The sequence below is a fragment of the Zonotrichia albicollis genome, chromosome 7, assembly GCF_047830755.1.
Source record: "Zonotrichia albicollis isolate bZonAlb1 chromosome 7, bZonAlb1.hap1, whole genome shotgun sequence".
In the NCBI taxonomy this organism is placed as follows: Eukaryota; Metazoa; Chordata; class Aves; order Passeriformes; family Passerellidae; genus Zonotrichia; species Zonotrichia albicollis.
Window position 1 is genome coordinate 15155572 of NC_133825.1, and position 16269 is coordinate 15171840.

Below are 16269 nucleotides of genomic sequence, written 5' to 3' on the forward strand. Positions count from 1 at the left end.
TAACGAGGATGGGTTCCTCTTGCTGGCACAAGGAGAGAAGCAGAAATGTGACAGGAATATTCTTCATCATTCTGCCCAGGCTTTGTCAAACACTCCAGCTCCTGCACCTCGGGAAATAACAAGTGGCTTCTAAGCAGTGACTTTGATGTCAGTGAGCAGGTTATTATGGATTAATCTGGCACTGGAAAGCAGCCTTCACACCCTACTGCTCTTGGCATCACCCAAAGAGTTTGGAGGCTGCTGCCCAGGGAGCTCCTGAGTTGTATCTTCCTTGTCAATCTTCTCTGCCCCTTCTTTAATTTTAAAAACATAAATAAAATGCAGGGAGCATTGGCCCAGGATCTCAGGCCTTGCAAATCTCATCCAAAGAAAGGAAAAAAGAGTGTTTCTCCCAAATCACAGAGTTAAAAAGTTATCACGTACTGTGCCAGTGGTGCTCAAGCCTATTTCTGTTCTCTTCTTTCACCTGTAGCATCTCTAAGAATACTTAAAAACTGTGAAAAATGCATGTATTTAATGATTGGTTTTTCACAAATATGAAAATGAATATTACATGTGTTGTGTTCGAAAGTAATGCTGTATTAATTCTCTTAAGTACTGTGTTAAATATAGTTGTAGGCTATAAAATTGTTAAAATGGAAACTATGCTATGTAAGATGCTTTGTTTAACAAGAAGGGCTTGCAGTGAGATAGCAGCCACATGACACCTAAACCTTTCACAGAAAGGGAATTTATTGTCTTCTCATCAGAAGAAACAAACTTCTTCCTACCTTGGAGGTGTGGTTAGGATTAGAAGGAAGAAGCTGACACTGACCAGACAAAATCCTGTGTTTGAATGGAATTTATGCATCATGGATGAAGTGTATGAATATGCAACAGGCTATTGTTCTTAAGGGTTAATCCTTTGTTAATGGGTGTCCTTTTTCGGGCTCGTGATGCCCAGAAAAAGGTACCCGGACGTCCCTAACTCTTTGTTATTATTGTCTCATTTTGTCTTTATTAAATTTGTCCAAATTGGTATTACTCTAATTGTGTTACTATTATTTTTAACTATTTTATTACTATTACACTTTCAAAAATTTAAAAACAAGTGATTGGCGTTTTTCACTATTCGGTAGCAGAGGATGGTTAGTAACACCTCGCTGCCGGTGCTTTAGGAGAGTCAGCGTGGGGAAGGCGTGTCCTGCCTTCTTTGGCAGCCTCACTCTGTCTCCCCTGGGGTGACCGACAGATGCAGGTTACGATCTGTGGACAAAAGGAGACAATAAAACAAAGAGAAGGGAAAAGGCTCCCTACAACCGCGGTAATTGGCCCTCTAAGACTAGTAGTGGGCACGAAGAACCCGGGAAGGAAACAGGATTGGTAAGTATTTCTCGGGGGGCAGGTATGGGGGGATGAATGTGTGTGAATGAGAGGCGGGCTGGTTGTCCCAGACCTGCCAAGTGAGTGCTGGAGGCTCCCATGCTGCGTTTTCTTCTTTTCGCGAGAAAAGCAGCCAGTAAAGAGATGAAGCGATTGATAAGAGAGTGAAAGAATCCCCCGGCGTAACTGGGAGGGGTTGGACCCCTCGGAGGTAGGGAGCAAGGTTTCCTAGCCCAATCCACTAGGAAACAGGATAGGAAGGGCCCCTAAAACTTGCTGGGTTGAGGGATTTCTATTCCAAGAGCATTCAAGAGCAGGGTTGAGCAGAATTCTGTCGGAGTGAGGATATGCCCAAGAACACTCAGGGTGGAACAACACAGCTAGATTGGGGGATGAAAATTTTGCCTAACAGCATCTGAGGTTGGACAACACAGCTACACTGAGGGAAAAAAATTTGCCCAACAAGATCCAGGGTTGAACAACACAGCTACATTGAGGGATAAAAAATGCCCAAGAACATCCAGGGTTGGACAACACAGCAAAACAAATTAAATGCCCAAGAGCATCTGTAGTTGTACCACACCGCTGGGTTGAGGGACAGAAAATGCCCAAGAGCATCTGGGATTGAACAACACAGCTGTATTGAGGGAAAACTACCCAAGAGCATCTGGGGTTGGACAACACAGCAGGATTGAGGAAAATTGCCCAAGGTTGTCTGGGGTTGGACAACACAGCTGGGTTGAGGGATATCCAATAGCACCAGGACTGGCCACTAACACCTAAACTTGTAATAGGTGATGTGAAAGTAAAAGGTACCTTATTGTTGTTTTGTGGTGTGTGAGAGTGAGACACACACAGAGTCAGCCTCAGTTTCCCGGGCAGGTGGGAAGGGGGAGGCAGCGGAAAGAGGAGTGAGTGACCTGCACACCAGGCTGTAGCTCCCGAGTAGGTGGGGGCTTCTGGCTCGAAGAGGAGTGAGTGACCTGAGAACCAAGCTAGCGTTCCCTGGGCATGTGAGGGGCTGTAGCTGAAGAGTGTGACAGACACACAGACAGCCTCACAGGGGAACGGACACCAGAGGCAGCAGAGTCAGGGCCCTTCTAGGGGGCCTGGTGACACCGAGACCTGGAGGTAAACCCCAAAGCGAAAGAGGGGACCACAAATAGCCGTGATTTTCTAGCAATAAGGATCCACTTTGTGTCTTGAGAGTGTGAAGGAATGTGTGAAAGTGACTGAGAAATAAAAGTGAGTGAATGTAGAGGAATGAAAGTATAGGTAATGTCGATTGTGCATTTTAAGCCTTACCATATCTCCTTGGAGGGAGGTGGATTGTATTGAAAAGCAGTGTGAGAAAAAAAGATTTTTGGGAGTAAGTAGTTGAAAGAAAAGTTGTATTTAAGTTGTTAGTAAAAAGTGAAAAATGGAAGCGGGGGATGAATAGATAGAATATTTAAAAATGAGACAAAAATCCAGTAAGGTGGATAAAGGAAAGAAAAGTGGGAGAAAAAAAATTACCAACAGAAATACACCAAGATAGCACTTTGGGATTTATGTTAGCAAACAGAAATACAACTCCCTGCAAAATACAGGGTATGCAGAAGTAGATGAGAAAAAACATGCAAACTTGTGAATTATATACTTAAAAAGAGCATTAGAATATTTAACACAAAAGCAAGGAGTTATATATTAATTGAAGGTATGCCTTTAGAGTAGCACATACCTTAAGAAAAATTTAAAAAGGGAGATTGCTTAAATAAAGAAGAAAAAACTTAGTACATGAGAAACTTATTTTTGAGGTTTTAGAGGTATTAAAATTACCTAAGAGTGATAGCAATAATACATATTAAAGGACACCAAAAGGTAAAAACCCAGAAATAAGAAAAAATAATTGGCAGATCAAGAAGCTAGAGATGCAGCAGAAAATAGAGCTGAAAGAGTTAATATTAACTCCAAATGAAGAAAAATTGGACATTCCAAAGTTTAGAGAAGCAAAAACAAAAAAAAAAAAAAAAAAGGGAATTAAAACAAGATAGGTGGCGAACAAGAGAAATTGGGGAAATAGAAACATCTTGATGGAAGACAATCAGATAATAAAACCCTTACTAGGGAATAGCAGAGGACATGTATCAAAAAGCCCGGTGGGATACTCAGGCTTTGTGTGATCAATTTTTTAAAAGAACTATGCGTGCACTGATACTTTAAGAGTAGAAAAACAAGTACCTGAAACATGTATAATTTGCCAAAAGATAAATTAAAGGGTGATGAGAAAACCAATATGAGAAGGTCGTGAGTTAGTTTGTCAACCATTTCAAAGCATCCAAGCAGAAGTTTAGATTTAAGTTAAGCTCTGGATTTATTTGTAAAAACCGTTTAATCCAGAAGAAAAAGAGAATATCACATGCTGGGGTGGGGGGAGGCTGTAAGAAAATAACATTTTTGAAAGGCAATAAAAGCAAAACGGGGAAAGTATAAAGCTGAGAACAAATTACCTCATCCATTCCCGTCCCTTCCCACTCGTTCGCAGCTGCACCACCCCTCCCAGCCCCTGTGCCGGCTCCGGCAGAGTCCTTCTGTCCCAGTCCGTCTGCCCCCGTCCATCTGTCCCGGTCCGTCTGTCCCCGTCCGTCTGTCCCGGTCCGGCCGCCTGGCCTGCGGTCGCTCCGCTGGCCGTGCCGGGGCTGGGGGTCTGTCCTGCCGTGTGCACCGTGGTTACCGCGCTGACCGCACCGAGGGGGTCCCGTCTGTCCCGTCTGTCCCGTCTGTCCCATCCCCGGCTGCCCTGGCTCTGTCGGCTCCCGCCGCTGCAGCGGGGTCAGTCCCGGCTTTGTCTCTGCCGGATCAGCCACCGTGAGCCGGGTGGGGGCGATCCCCGCTCCAGCTCGGTCTGCACCGGAACAGCCCCTCGGGCCATCCCAGCCACAGACCCCGCCTTTGGAGCACCCAGACCCTGAGCTGTGCCGATCCCCTCGGGCCATCCCAGCCACAGACCCCGCCTTGGGAGCACCCAGACCCTGAGCTGTGCCGATCCCCTCGGGCCATCCCAGCCACAGACCCCGCCTTTGGAGCACCCAGACCCTGAGCTGTGCCGAGTCTCCCCGTCCTGCCCTGAGCTCCGTTCCCTCAGTAACCACAGCTCCGGCTGCTCAGGGAAACTCTAAAGGAATCACTTTGTCGAAACACTAAAGTTCAGTTAGAAGAAAGCCCTCTCCTGATTCTTCCTAAAAATACGGGAGAAAGGCTGTAGAAGATAAAAATCCAAAAAGAATGGGATAAAGAGGTTCGTCTATTTCCATTACGAAAGGTTCTCATAGGAGGGGACGGATCAGAGTTTGTAAATGCTCCTTTGACTTTGTCTGAGGTCTGAAATTTTAAGAAATAAATACAAGGGATATTTGGAGAATCCCATAGACATCGCTGAACAATTAGACCAATTTTTAGGTCCAAACATTTATACTTGAGAAGAGATGCGGTCTGTAATGAAAATAATATTTTTCTCAAGAAGAAAAGCAATTAATCAGAGCAACTGAAATAAAAGCTCAAGAAAAAGATAATCCACAGGAGCCCCCAGAGAAGACAAAACGCCAACTGCACCTCCTGAGTGGGGTAAAAATAATGAGGAGGGGAGTAAACACATGAATAATTATTGTAATTACATAATCAAGGGAATAAATGAGACAGCATATCAAAGGCAAAATGCGAAAACAAAAGGTTTTTGAAGGGCAGCTTTTAAAGGGGAAAGAAGAAACTCCAACTAAATAGATAAACAAACTTGAGAGAAAAAGGAAAATGGTCCTATGTAAGCAGAAGATGTGAAAATCTTTAAAGAAATAGGCACATTAAAAAAAATAAAGTCAGAGGCTCTAATTTTTTTGGGAGGAAGAAATACCATCTGGAGCCTGTGATAACTTCAAAAGTGAGTCCCCAAGAAGAAGAATTGGAATTTGTAATAGACACAGGGGCAGAGAGAACCTGACTGTTAAATGTTCCAAAAGCTTCTAGTGTGAGCAAACATATAGTGAAAGCAAAAGGAGCGAAAAGAGAAAGTTTTACATTTCTAGTCATTAAAGATGTGGTAATTGAGAAAAGAAACTAAAATTTAGATGGGAGATGTGTTATTGGTCCCAGGGGCAGGTAACAATTTATCAGGAGGAGTCTTACACGTGCAATTAAGAATAGGAGATATATCAGAAAATGGGAAAATGACAGCTAGAGTTTTGAAATTAGGCCAAGAAGATGAAGGAAAAAAAATCAACAAAGAAGTTTGGGCTGCAGAAAGAAATAGGAGAAGATTAAATATCGACCCCATAAGAGTTACAATTGAGAGAGAAGAAAGAGAGAAGTTGAAGTAGAGAGGTGGTTAGCAAACTCTGAGATTTTGGAATGTGAAGTGATGACATCTTTGTGCTAGAAGACAGAAGTATGAATGAAGGCTTTTTGCATGAAAAGCAGGGAAGTGTCTTAACACATGGTTGTTAGGAGGTTATTCAATGCCACACTGGGGTCCAGAAAGGGTTTAGCAGAACGGGCCCTGCTTGAAGAGAGAAGAGGATAAGTTGCCTAGAGAAAGAAAAAGAATGTCAGGAGCACCTGGGGACGCCAAGTTTGGGGTTGTCAAGGCTGGGAGGTGTCTGAGCGCTCCCTGCGAGCGGCGGGGTCTCGGGGGCTGCGGCAGGGACCGATCCATGGAGGTGCCCCGGGCGGGGCTGGCAGCAGAGGACACAGGTTTGCCGGCCAGGAGCGGGCTGGCTCCGTGGTGGAACTGCCGGGGGGGCTCCCAGACTGTCGGGGTGCCGAGTCCAGGATGGGAATGTCAGCCCGGTAAGTGGGCCGAGAGAGAGAAGGGGAGAGAGAGAGAAGAGAGAGAGAGAAGGAAAGAGGAAGAGAGAGAAGAAGAGAGACAGGGGGCAACAGAGACCCAGGGCAGCCTCCAGGGTCCCCATGCCCGTGGCTGCTCTCCCCTGCTCCGGCCCTGCAGCCAAGGGGCAGCACCGGGGGAAGGGCGAAGAACAGCACTGACAGCTGTGTGGAAAGAGAGGCAGGGAGCCAGCACTAAAAGATAAGCTCAAAGCAGAGATTGATGAGTCTCCAAACCTCACAAAGCGGTTTGTTTTTCTTAAGTAAAAAGATTTTGGGGTTTTTTTTTCTTTTGTGTGTTTTGTTTGCTGTTAAAGAGAAGGTTTTTCCTGAAGAATGGGTTTGTAAGGCTAAAAAAAATTGAATGCTGCCCAAAAAGTAAAAAGCAATAGATGTGATACATCCCGTGTTAAAATTGGTCTATCTTTTCTTATTTACCTAACTGTAGCTCACAGAAAGAAGAATTTGCCTCTGCAGCTATAAGCACAGCTAGATAGAAGAAGAGGCCGCTGTGGAGAAAGCTTTCAGCTAAACCCAGAAAGTTTGGAAGAAAAGGGAATGGTAAAAGTTAATGCAGCATTATCTTTCTTTTATTACTATGCTATTAAGGAGTCCTTTCCAGGTACTACTGAAGCAACGATCAGAATCACGGAAAGAGGGTGGATTCATGCCAGCAGAATCAAAGGACTTGTGAAAAAACTTGAAGAATAGACAATTACATTTAAACGAAGTGACACCAAACTGACTTTCCAATGGGGACTGAGTGGTAATAGTTTAAGAAAACCCAAATGATCCAAGAAATGTACAAAGAATAACACCTAATGAAGAAATAAGGCAATGCTTACATCACTGGTTTCAAGCACTGCCTGAATAAAACTTCTCCTTAAGAGAAGAATACTTCAGATACAAAGATCAAAACTGTTTTTGTATTCTGACCTTAGCCTGAAAATTGTACAGGGGAGAAGGGGAATTGCCATTTCCATTAATAAACTTTAATTGATTCATTCCAATACTAGGCATGTTAGCTGAGTTATAAGTAAATGCTTAAATTTGAGAGTAAATAGTATTGTGGTTCACAAAATTTATGCTCTTATTGCAAGAAGTGTTAAAGTAATAACTTTGTTTGCAGATGAGATTTATTAGTGCCTGTTGAATGAGAGATACCTGAAGAACAGTAAAAGACCACAGTTAAAGAGTGTCCAAAACAATTTGCCTGGAAACTAGTTAAGAGAAAGTGACAAAGAAATAGAGGGCAAGACCAGATTGGCCTCTGTATTTCACCATCGAGAAGATCAAATACACCTGCTGTGGGTTGGAACCTCACAGGCATGGGAGGTGGGAGTATAAGCCATACTGGACCTCTGTTATTCCTGTCTCTGGCACTCATTTGTCGTCTTTTCCCTTTCGAGATAACAGCAAGATCGTGTCACAAATGCTACAGAAAGCATCACGTGGAAAGAAGCCAACGTTCCTCTTTTATTACACACACCTATGTCAACAGCCACTGTTATAACCCATCCAAATTAAAAATCTATAAGCAAAGCAGAGTAAATTATTACATTACAAGAAACTTAAGAAAAAGTGGTAATAGATTTAGAACTGAATGTCCAAAAGGAGAGAGATAGATTTGTTTTATATTTAATCTTGAAGATACAGTTCAAGATTTAGTAAAAAAACCCAAACAGTAAACAAAAAAGTAAAATCAGCAAAGCAATCTGAGTCTTTATTGACCCCAAATTATCTGTTGAGTCATATTACAAGACGCCAAGCAGTTATAGAAATGATAGCAAATAAGGCTGCCCAGGCATTAGAGTTAATATCAAATCAGCAAAGCCAAACAAAAACTGTGGTGTATCAGAATAGGTTGGCTTTGGACTGTTTACTGGCCAAAGAAGGGGGTGTGTGTAGAAAGTCCAATATGTCAGATTGTTGAAAATTGGTGACCACATAAAAGTCATTCTAGCAAAAGCAAAATAAATCAAAGAAGAAAAATATATATATACATATAATAACCCAGGTACCAGTCAAAAAAAAAATAGAAAACAATGTTAAAATCTAGCTAGTAATGTATTAGAAGAAATTAAGATCTTTCATTTTGTGTTACAACTGTTTTTATATTTCTTCCTTTTGTAATCCCCAGTTCTATTTTGCCAGCATAGCCCAGAAGATGCAAGTAGATAAGAAATATTGCTCAAGCCAAATGATTTACAAAGAATAAGAGTAAAAATTGTGAAAAATGCATGTATTTTATGATTGGCTTTTCGCAAATATTAAAATGAATATTATATGTGTTGTGTTAGAAAGTAATGCTGTATCAATTCTCTTAAGTACTGTGTTAAATATAGTTTTAGGTCATAAAAATTGTTAAAATCTAAACTATGCTTCTTAAGATGCTTTGTTTAAAAGAAAAGACTGGCAGCGAGATAGCAGCCACAGGACACCTCGATCTTTCAGAGAAAAAGAATTTATTGCCTTCTTATCAGAATAAACGAACTTCTTCCCACTTCGAAGGCGCTGTTAGGATTCGCAAGAAGAAGTTGACACTGACCAGACAGAATCCTGTGTTTGAATGGAATTTATGCATCATGTACGAAGTGTATGAAAATGCAACAAGCGATTGATTTTAAGGGTTAATCCTTTGTTAACAGGTGTCCTTTTCGGGCTCGTGATGCCGAGAAAGAGGTACCTGGACGTCTGTAACTCGTTGTTTTTATTGTCTCATATTGTCCTAATTCAATTTGTCCAAATTGCTATTACTCTACTTGTGTTACGATTTTTTTAAACCATTTTATTACTATCAAATATTTAAAATTTTAAACACAAGTAATTAGCGTTTTTCACATGCTACAAGAACAGATTGAAAATTAGTGTGAGAAACGACTCTCACTTTTAAAATTTTCAAAAGGTTTATGAAACCTTAACAAAAATGAACAAATAAGGGAAAACGACAGGGCTGGAAGCCCTGCCCCGCCCTTCCTGTGGTTTGCAGCCTGGCAGCTCGGTGACAGAAGTGGCTGCTCTCCCTTTGGTGCCCTCGGTGCTGCACAGGCAGCCCTGGCCCTGCCAAGGTCTGTCAGTGCTGACAGCCGTGCTCGCTGTCCCTCGGTGAAGATGCTTTCGTGCACCTTGCCGGGAGGGCAGGCGGTGCCAGCCGCACCTCTCCGTGCCCAGCCTGCCCTTCCCGCAGTGCCCCGACTGCTGGGGCTGCTGCAGGGGCAGGGAAAGGGCAGCGTGGGCTCACATTGGAGTAACAGCACTGTACAGCTGAGCAGCCACGGAATAGCTGCCTCAATGCTGAGGGGCAGCTCTCACGTTGCTCCAACATAACAACAGCAACCACAGAAACGGGACACAAATGCAGGAAGTGGTAAAAGAGAGGAAGAAACAAAGCACACAATAAGCGAGTGTTTGATATTTTTGTAGATCCACCTTTTGGCTCTGAGGACATCCTACTTGCTCTCTGCCTTCATAACTCTACATAGACTCTGTAGCAACCTTGACTGGCTAACCTCAAGCTTTCCTGACAGAAACCACCTGCCTAATTAGTGAGAAAGAGGAAAGAGAGAGGGAGAGAGGGAAAGGAAGAAAAAGAAAAGAAAAGAAAAGAAAAGAAAAGAAAAGAAAAGAAAAGAAAAGAAAAGAAAAGAAAAGAAAAGAAAAGAAAAGAAAAGAAAAGAAAAGAAAAGAAAAGAAAAGAAAAGAAAAGAAAAGAAAAGAAAAGAAAAGAAAAGAAAAGATAAAACGGGGCGGGGAGGGGAGGGAAGAAAGAAGAAACTTTGCCTTCCTCTCAGAGAACAGAAGCAAATTAAACACTTGCACCCTTGCCACAGCAGCCCGAGCAGCACCGAGCTCCCTGCGCGCTCCCCCCTATGCCCGTGGGCTCCAGGCCGGCCCTGCAGGGAAATCTCCACAGCCCCCGGGCGCTCCCGGGCCAGCCCTGCCGGGCGCCACCGCCCCGGACTCCTCCCAGCCGGGTTTGCTCACCTGACAGCTCCAGTCTCGCCTCTTCAAGAGCAGAGCACGCTGTGCCCCCAGGGCTTTGCCGCTGGCGGCACTGGGAGAGATCCTGGGAACACTGGGAGGGAACTGGGAGCACAGGGAATGCCCGGAGGGAACTGGGAGGGAGAGTGGGAGCAGCGGGAGTGAGTGGGAAGGAGCACTGGCAGGGATATCAGGAGCCCTGGGAAGGAACAGCGCTCCCAGCTCCTGCCCAGTGCTCTCCCCATGCCTGCCGGGGCTTGCCAGGAAGAGGGAAACTGGCAGGGAACTGGGAGGGAACTGCTCAGCACTGTGTGAGGGGCAGCAGCCCCAGGGGTGAGCAGTGAGGAGGGGGAAGCGCACCCAGTCCCTCCACACTGCCCCCCAAAACGAGGCATTAGAAGGAGAAAAGGGATTGAAATGGAGGGGGGAAAGCTTTTCTGTAATTGTGTTTGAACTGGGGAGGATCCCCGTTCACCTGTCATTTGAAGGGTCTCAATTGAAGGAGAACACACCTTTTTCATGATTTGGTGTGCCTCCCTTGACAGGCAATCACCGTTTTCCATGTTTTTCATGTTAAAATAGAAGGAGAAACCCTTTATGGTGCTGTTTGAATTGAGGGAGAGCCCCATTTTCATCATCTTCAGGCTCAAACTGAGCAAACACGGCTGTCCCTAGTCTGAAAGAGCTTCCCTTGAGACGAACCTCTGGATGTGCCACTGTAAGAGTTCCATCGAGGAGAACCCTCCATTTGAAGGGACCTTCACAGAAAAAAGTTGTCCTAAAGCCCCCAGAATGGTCTTTGTTGAGGGAAATTGAAGTGGAAAACAGCATTTCCACTCCTTTTAGGAGGCTAAATTGAGAAAAATACCCCCTTCACTCACTCTTTATTCCAGATTAAATTGAGGGGCTACCATCCTTATGCATCATTTAAGGATCTAAATCGAGAGGGGACCTCCGTTCTCCCCTTGACTCAAGGCTTTGAACTGGCGGCAAGAGGGAGTTTGCCCTTGGTTTAACCATGGAGCCATTACAATAGAAGGGTGAGGACGAGCTGGCACTGCGGGCCGGGCTCAGTCTCTCCCTGGGGACGGCAAACGCCGCCAGGCACCGAGCGATGCCCCCGGCACTGCCTGTGCCGCGCCCGCCGGATCCAGCAGCGCTGGAAGCTCCAGGAGCAGCTCAGCGCCTGCTCCGCGCTCGGCCCTGCGAGCCCGGCCCGGAGCGGGGGCTCCGGACACATCCCCGTGCTGGGGCAGAGCCGCTGCTCGGCCCGGGGATCCTTTATCCCCCTGCTGCGGCTGCCGGGGGCCGAGGGCACGGTCCTGGTTCCGAGGCTGAGCCCTGCTGCTTCACCACTCGTTCTCCTACCATGATTTGTGTCATAATAAAATCAAAGAATTCCTCCCAGTCATGTCCCTTTATACCAGTGACCGTTGAGTGATCTCTGCCTGGCCTTTTCCCGACCCCCGAGCTTTTCCTGCTGTGTTCTGTTGCCTGCCCAGGGGCAGGAGCAGAGGCTCAGAGCGCTTTTGCTGGCCCCGGGCACCTGGCCTGGCCCAGCCCAGCCCAAGAACCCCTGCCAGCATTCCCTGCACCATTGCCCGGCCCCACGGCGCCTGCGGCTCCGCGGGCAGGCGGCTCCAGGAGTTCAGAGTGGGCAAAATGGGAGCGAGGGACAGGAGGCAGCTGGTGCCAGTGGGGGAAATGGCTTTGCTGGAGCTGGCAGGGAGAGGAGGAGGAGGGAGAAAGTGCTGCAAAGAAAAGAAGAGAGAAAGAGGGACAAGGCTGGAGCAGTGGAAAGCACCGGGCATGGCCATAGGGCAGGCAGGCATTTTGCTTTCCAGCTCTCTGTGAGGAAAGGAAGAACTGCCAAATCCATGCAGGAAAAGATGGGAGAAATATCAGGTGCTGGAAATCGCCGACAATTGGGATTCAATCGACCTGCCTGAACTGCAGAGGCCGACAGAGTCCGAGCAGCGCCGGGCGCCCGCCACCCGCCAGCGTTGCCATGTGGCTTGCCCTGCCCCTGGCCTGACTGCAGCAGCCGCCTGCCCCAGAAGCAGCTTCCAAAAGGGCTGAGAATGGTCTTGAGGGCAACTGAAGAGGGAAACGCCTCATTTTAGGAGGCGAAATTGAAGAAAAATCCCCCTTGATTCACTTTGCATTCATGATTAATTGGAGGGGAGACTGTCCTTATGCATCGATTTAGGGATCTAAATCGAGAGGGAACCTCCATTCCCTCTTGATTCAAGGCTTTGAATGGCTACAAGTGGGAGTTTACCCTTGATTTAGTTCACTAAGAAATTCAAAAAGAATGGTAAAGACGTGCTCACAGGGGTCTTTAGATGAGGGAAGAGACGAGGATTTGACTCCATATTTCAGAAGGCTTGATTTATTGTTTTACTATATATATTACATAAAAACTATACTAAGGCATAGAAGGAAAAGTTTAATCTCAGAAGGCTAGCTAAGCTAAGAATAGAATGGGAAAGAATGAAAACAAAACTCTGTGGCTCGGACAGAGAGAGAGAGCCAGCTCTGCCGTGAGTGGTCACTAATTCCAAACATCCACACAAGACCAATCACGGATCCACCTGTTGCATTCCACAGCAGCAGATAACCGTCATTTACATTTTGTTTCTGAGGCCTCTTAGCTTCTCAGAAGAGAAAAAATCCTAAGAAAGGATTTTCACAAAAAGATGTCTACGACAAAGACGAGCTGGCGTTGCCAGGTTTGGACTCAATTTATCACCGACAGGCACCGAGCGCCGAGAGCGACAGAGCGCTTTTGCTGGCACTGGACACCTGGCCCAGCCCAAGAGTCCCTGCGAGAATTCTCTGTTGAGAGCCCCAGGAGCACCTTGCCCGGGGCTGTGCTTCTTCTGCGGCCTCAGTGGCCTGGGCACCTCTGTCCTAGCAGGGCTTCTGTCGGGACAGGAGCCTCGGTGCCCCCGCGGCTTTGCTGCCCCGCCACACGCTTTGCTGCCCCGCTCGCTCGCTCCTTTCCCTGCTGCCGGCGGCGCTCGGGATGGCTGCCGTCTGCCCCTGAGGCGAAGCCCCGCCCGCTGCGAGCTCTGCCGGGCCGTGGCACCAGCGGCAGTGCCCGCGAAGACGAACCGGTGGGTGTGCCGGGAGCGGAGCTGCGGGCGTGTCTTTCCGTTTGTCCCATTGCGGAGCGGCGACGGTGTCCATAGCCCGGCGAGGCGGCGGCGGAGCTCGGAGGCGGCTCCAGCCCAGGAGACACCGCGGTCCGTGCTGCCCCAGCCCGGGGCTGCGCTTGTCTCCGCACCTGCTGCCGCACCGCTGGGCAGCAGGGACAGCGCAGCCACAACTGCCGCCGCCCTACTGAGCCCCCGCGCGGCCGGCACCAGCAGTGACCTCTCATCGTGTCCCTTTCAGGGTGCCATCAGCGCGGCTGTAAATCTGTTCCCGAGGCCGAGCTCCCAGAGGATCTGCCAGCAGCACTCCTGATGCTTCAGGAGCAACGTGCTGTTTATTCCACGCAGAGAGATGCCGGCTGTGAGCAGGAGGAGAGTGAATTCTGCTCCATTCATCAGGTGGTGAATGAACCTCTGGAGATCAGATCAGCAACAGGGAATACACTCAGATGATTCCTGGGTGAGTGCTGGGCCACCATTGTGGCCTCTAGGCTGGGGACAGTGTCCCCTGCCAAGGACAGTGCTGGCAGGTCTGTGGCTGTTTCCCAATGTCTGGAAGAGGCCTCGTGCTCTGCTGGGCCCCATCCATGGCTGGAAGCAAGAGCCCCAGCTGCCCCCAAGGCTGTGCAGTTCTCCTGCTGCAGCCTGTGCCCACAGCTGTGTCCCTGCCTGTGCCCACAGCTGTGTCCCTGCCTGTGGCCAGGCTCTTGGCTCTCTGGCTGCCAGCTGAGGGAGGCCCACACTGCCTCAGGGCTCCCTGCTCTGCTCCCTGGCCATGGGCTGAGCAGATTGCAGGGCCGGCTCTGCTTCTGGCAGCCAGCAGCTCTTTCCTGCTCCAGGTGAACGGTTCAGGTGCCATCCCGTGGGCACGGCAGTGCTGATTCTGCTGCTCCTGGTGCTGGTGCTGGTGCTGGCTTTGGGGTTGGCCTTGGCTGTGCAGTCAGGTAAGGGAGGGGCAGCAGCCTGGGCCCAGCCCCTCGGGGCAGAGCGGGCTCCCTGCTCCCTGCACAGGGGAATGCTCAGAGCTTCTCCTCTTCCCCCTGCAGCACCACAGGTTCCAGTCACACCTGCAACCTCACAGTGTGTTCTGGGCTGTCCCTTTGACTGGATTGGGCACAAGGGGGTCTGCTACTACTTCTCAAGGGACTACAGCACTTGGGATCATGGTCAGGAACGGTGCTCCGAGCTCGGGGCCTCCCTGGCCATTGCCAAGGATGAGGAGGCCATGGTGAGTGAGGGGCTGCGGGCGGTGTGGGCTGGCTGAGGGCAGCCTGGGGGCGCTCCTGGGCCGGGCTCGGTGCTCGTAGGGCCGGGGCTGCAGCCCTGGGCCGGGGCCTTGCAGGGAAGGAGCCCCGGCGTGCGGGGGCAGCCCCGGGCACGTGTCCCCCTGAGGGGCCGGGGCAGCTCCCACTCCTCTCTCCTGGACAGGATTTGCTCTTCCGCCTCCGCGGGAACATCGATTTCTGGCTCGGGCTGCGCAGACGGGGCGAGCGCCTGCACTGGGTGGACGGCAGCAGCTACAGCTCCCGGTGAGTGCCGGGGAGCCGGGGAGGGCCTGGGGGCACAGGGGCATAAGGGCTTCCCCTGGCAGCCAGCGCTGCCTCTGCTCCTCCCTGCAGGGTTCCTGTCTTTGGCAATTCCGAGTGTGTGTACCTGGCTGATGAAAGATTCAGGAGTGACAACTGCTCCAGTGAGCGGCCGTATGTCTGCAGCAAGGCCCAAGCTCCCCTGTAACAGGGGTTGCACAAAGGACCTTCTCCACACTGGGCAGTGCCAGCTTCACCTCTGAGCCCAGCACAGCTCTGTCCTTCCTCAGCTGCACCCTGTGCCTTGCACTTCCTCTCAGGGTCACCTCAGTGCCTCTCCATCCCCAGTGCCAGCGCTGGTCTGGGGCTGCAAAGGAAAAGTCTCTGCAATCCATCCTGCCACCGATGCTGCCTACAGTGAGTGCATTGCCCTCATTATGTATGAGAAACATGGCTCACTCTTTATGCTTTTTATAAAAAGTTCATTACGGGTTAATATCCCACACTGGGATGCTTGGCTATTTGCACACAGTTAACTTAAACTGTGTTTTCCATAGTTTAGAGCTACATGCATATTTATACGAGTTTTACAGAATTGAAACATAACTTTGAATTTACACATTGTTTTGTTTGTTTTTAACTTTTGACTTGTGTTGCAGTGTGTTGCAATTTCCTGTTTTAGCCATCCCAGTCCTTTCCCAGGTGTGGCAATACCTTCTACCTTCCCCTCCCCTTACCTCCTGCTAAGTGCTGTATGTCAAGCTTAACCTTCCAGCAAGGGCGTCGTGTGATTGGCAGAAGTTCAAAAGATGCTTCTCAGCCCTGGGGTCATTGGCCTGTCTAAGTGTCATTGTCCCCTGAGACTCCCCCTTCCCACCTGGTTGGTGGCACACCTATCCCTTCCCTCCCCCTTCTCCTCGAGCTGAAAAGGACACTGAGACCATGCAGTCGGGCGGAGGGAGGCATATGTGGCCCGAAGTTTAGAGTCCGACTAGCTGAGGGTGAAAGGCCGACGCCCCTCTGCAATTCCTGGCCAGCACCCTTCGGCGTCTGATGGCCTCGGGCTGTGCTGGCTGCGGACTGGCTTACACCGCTGGTATTGGAGAGGAATGGATCTGACCATTTCCCGGGGGTTAAACATGGGTTTATTGAAGGTGTTGCGGGATCCAAACGCGGGGAAACCAACCGGGAAAAAGTTTTTTCATAGGGGGTGAAACAGGATTATAAAGGAGGGGGGTGGGTACAGGCGGAACCAATCAGGAAAGGTGAGGGGATGAACTTCACAGAACTGACACTCCATGGAGACCAATAATCAAAAGGTAAAGGAGGTGTCCTGGGACCCCAGCCAACCACCATCTCCAGAGAGGAGAAGGTTCTCGAAACCTGGG

At 48.6% G+C, this 16269-nt stretch overlaps 2 protein-coding genes across 3 annotated transcripts in view; one reads left to right on the forward strand and one right to left on the reverse strand.

Moving 5' to 3' along the window:
- LOC141729641 (uncharacterized) overlaps window positions 1-16269 on the forward strand; it is a 61916-nt gene that overhangs the window by 21901 nt on the left and 23746 nt on the right. The window contains exon 5 of the mRNA XM_074544386.1: window positions 14784-14884. Coding sequence (XP_074400487.1) covers window positions 14784-14884 — 101 coding nt within the window. The remainder of the gene's footprint in view (window positions 1-14783; window positions 14885-16269) is intronic.
- Window positions 1-16269, reverse strand: part of LOC141729642 (C-type lectin domain family 2 member B-like) — a 164423-nt gene that overhangs the window by 12667 nt on the left and 135487 nt on the right. The window lies entirely within an intron of this gene.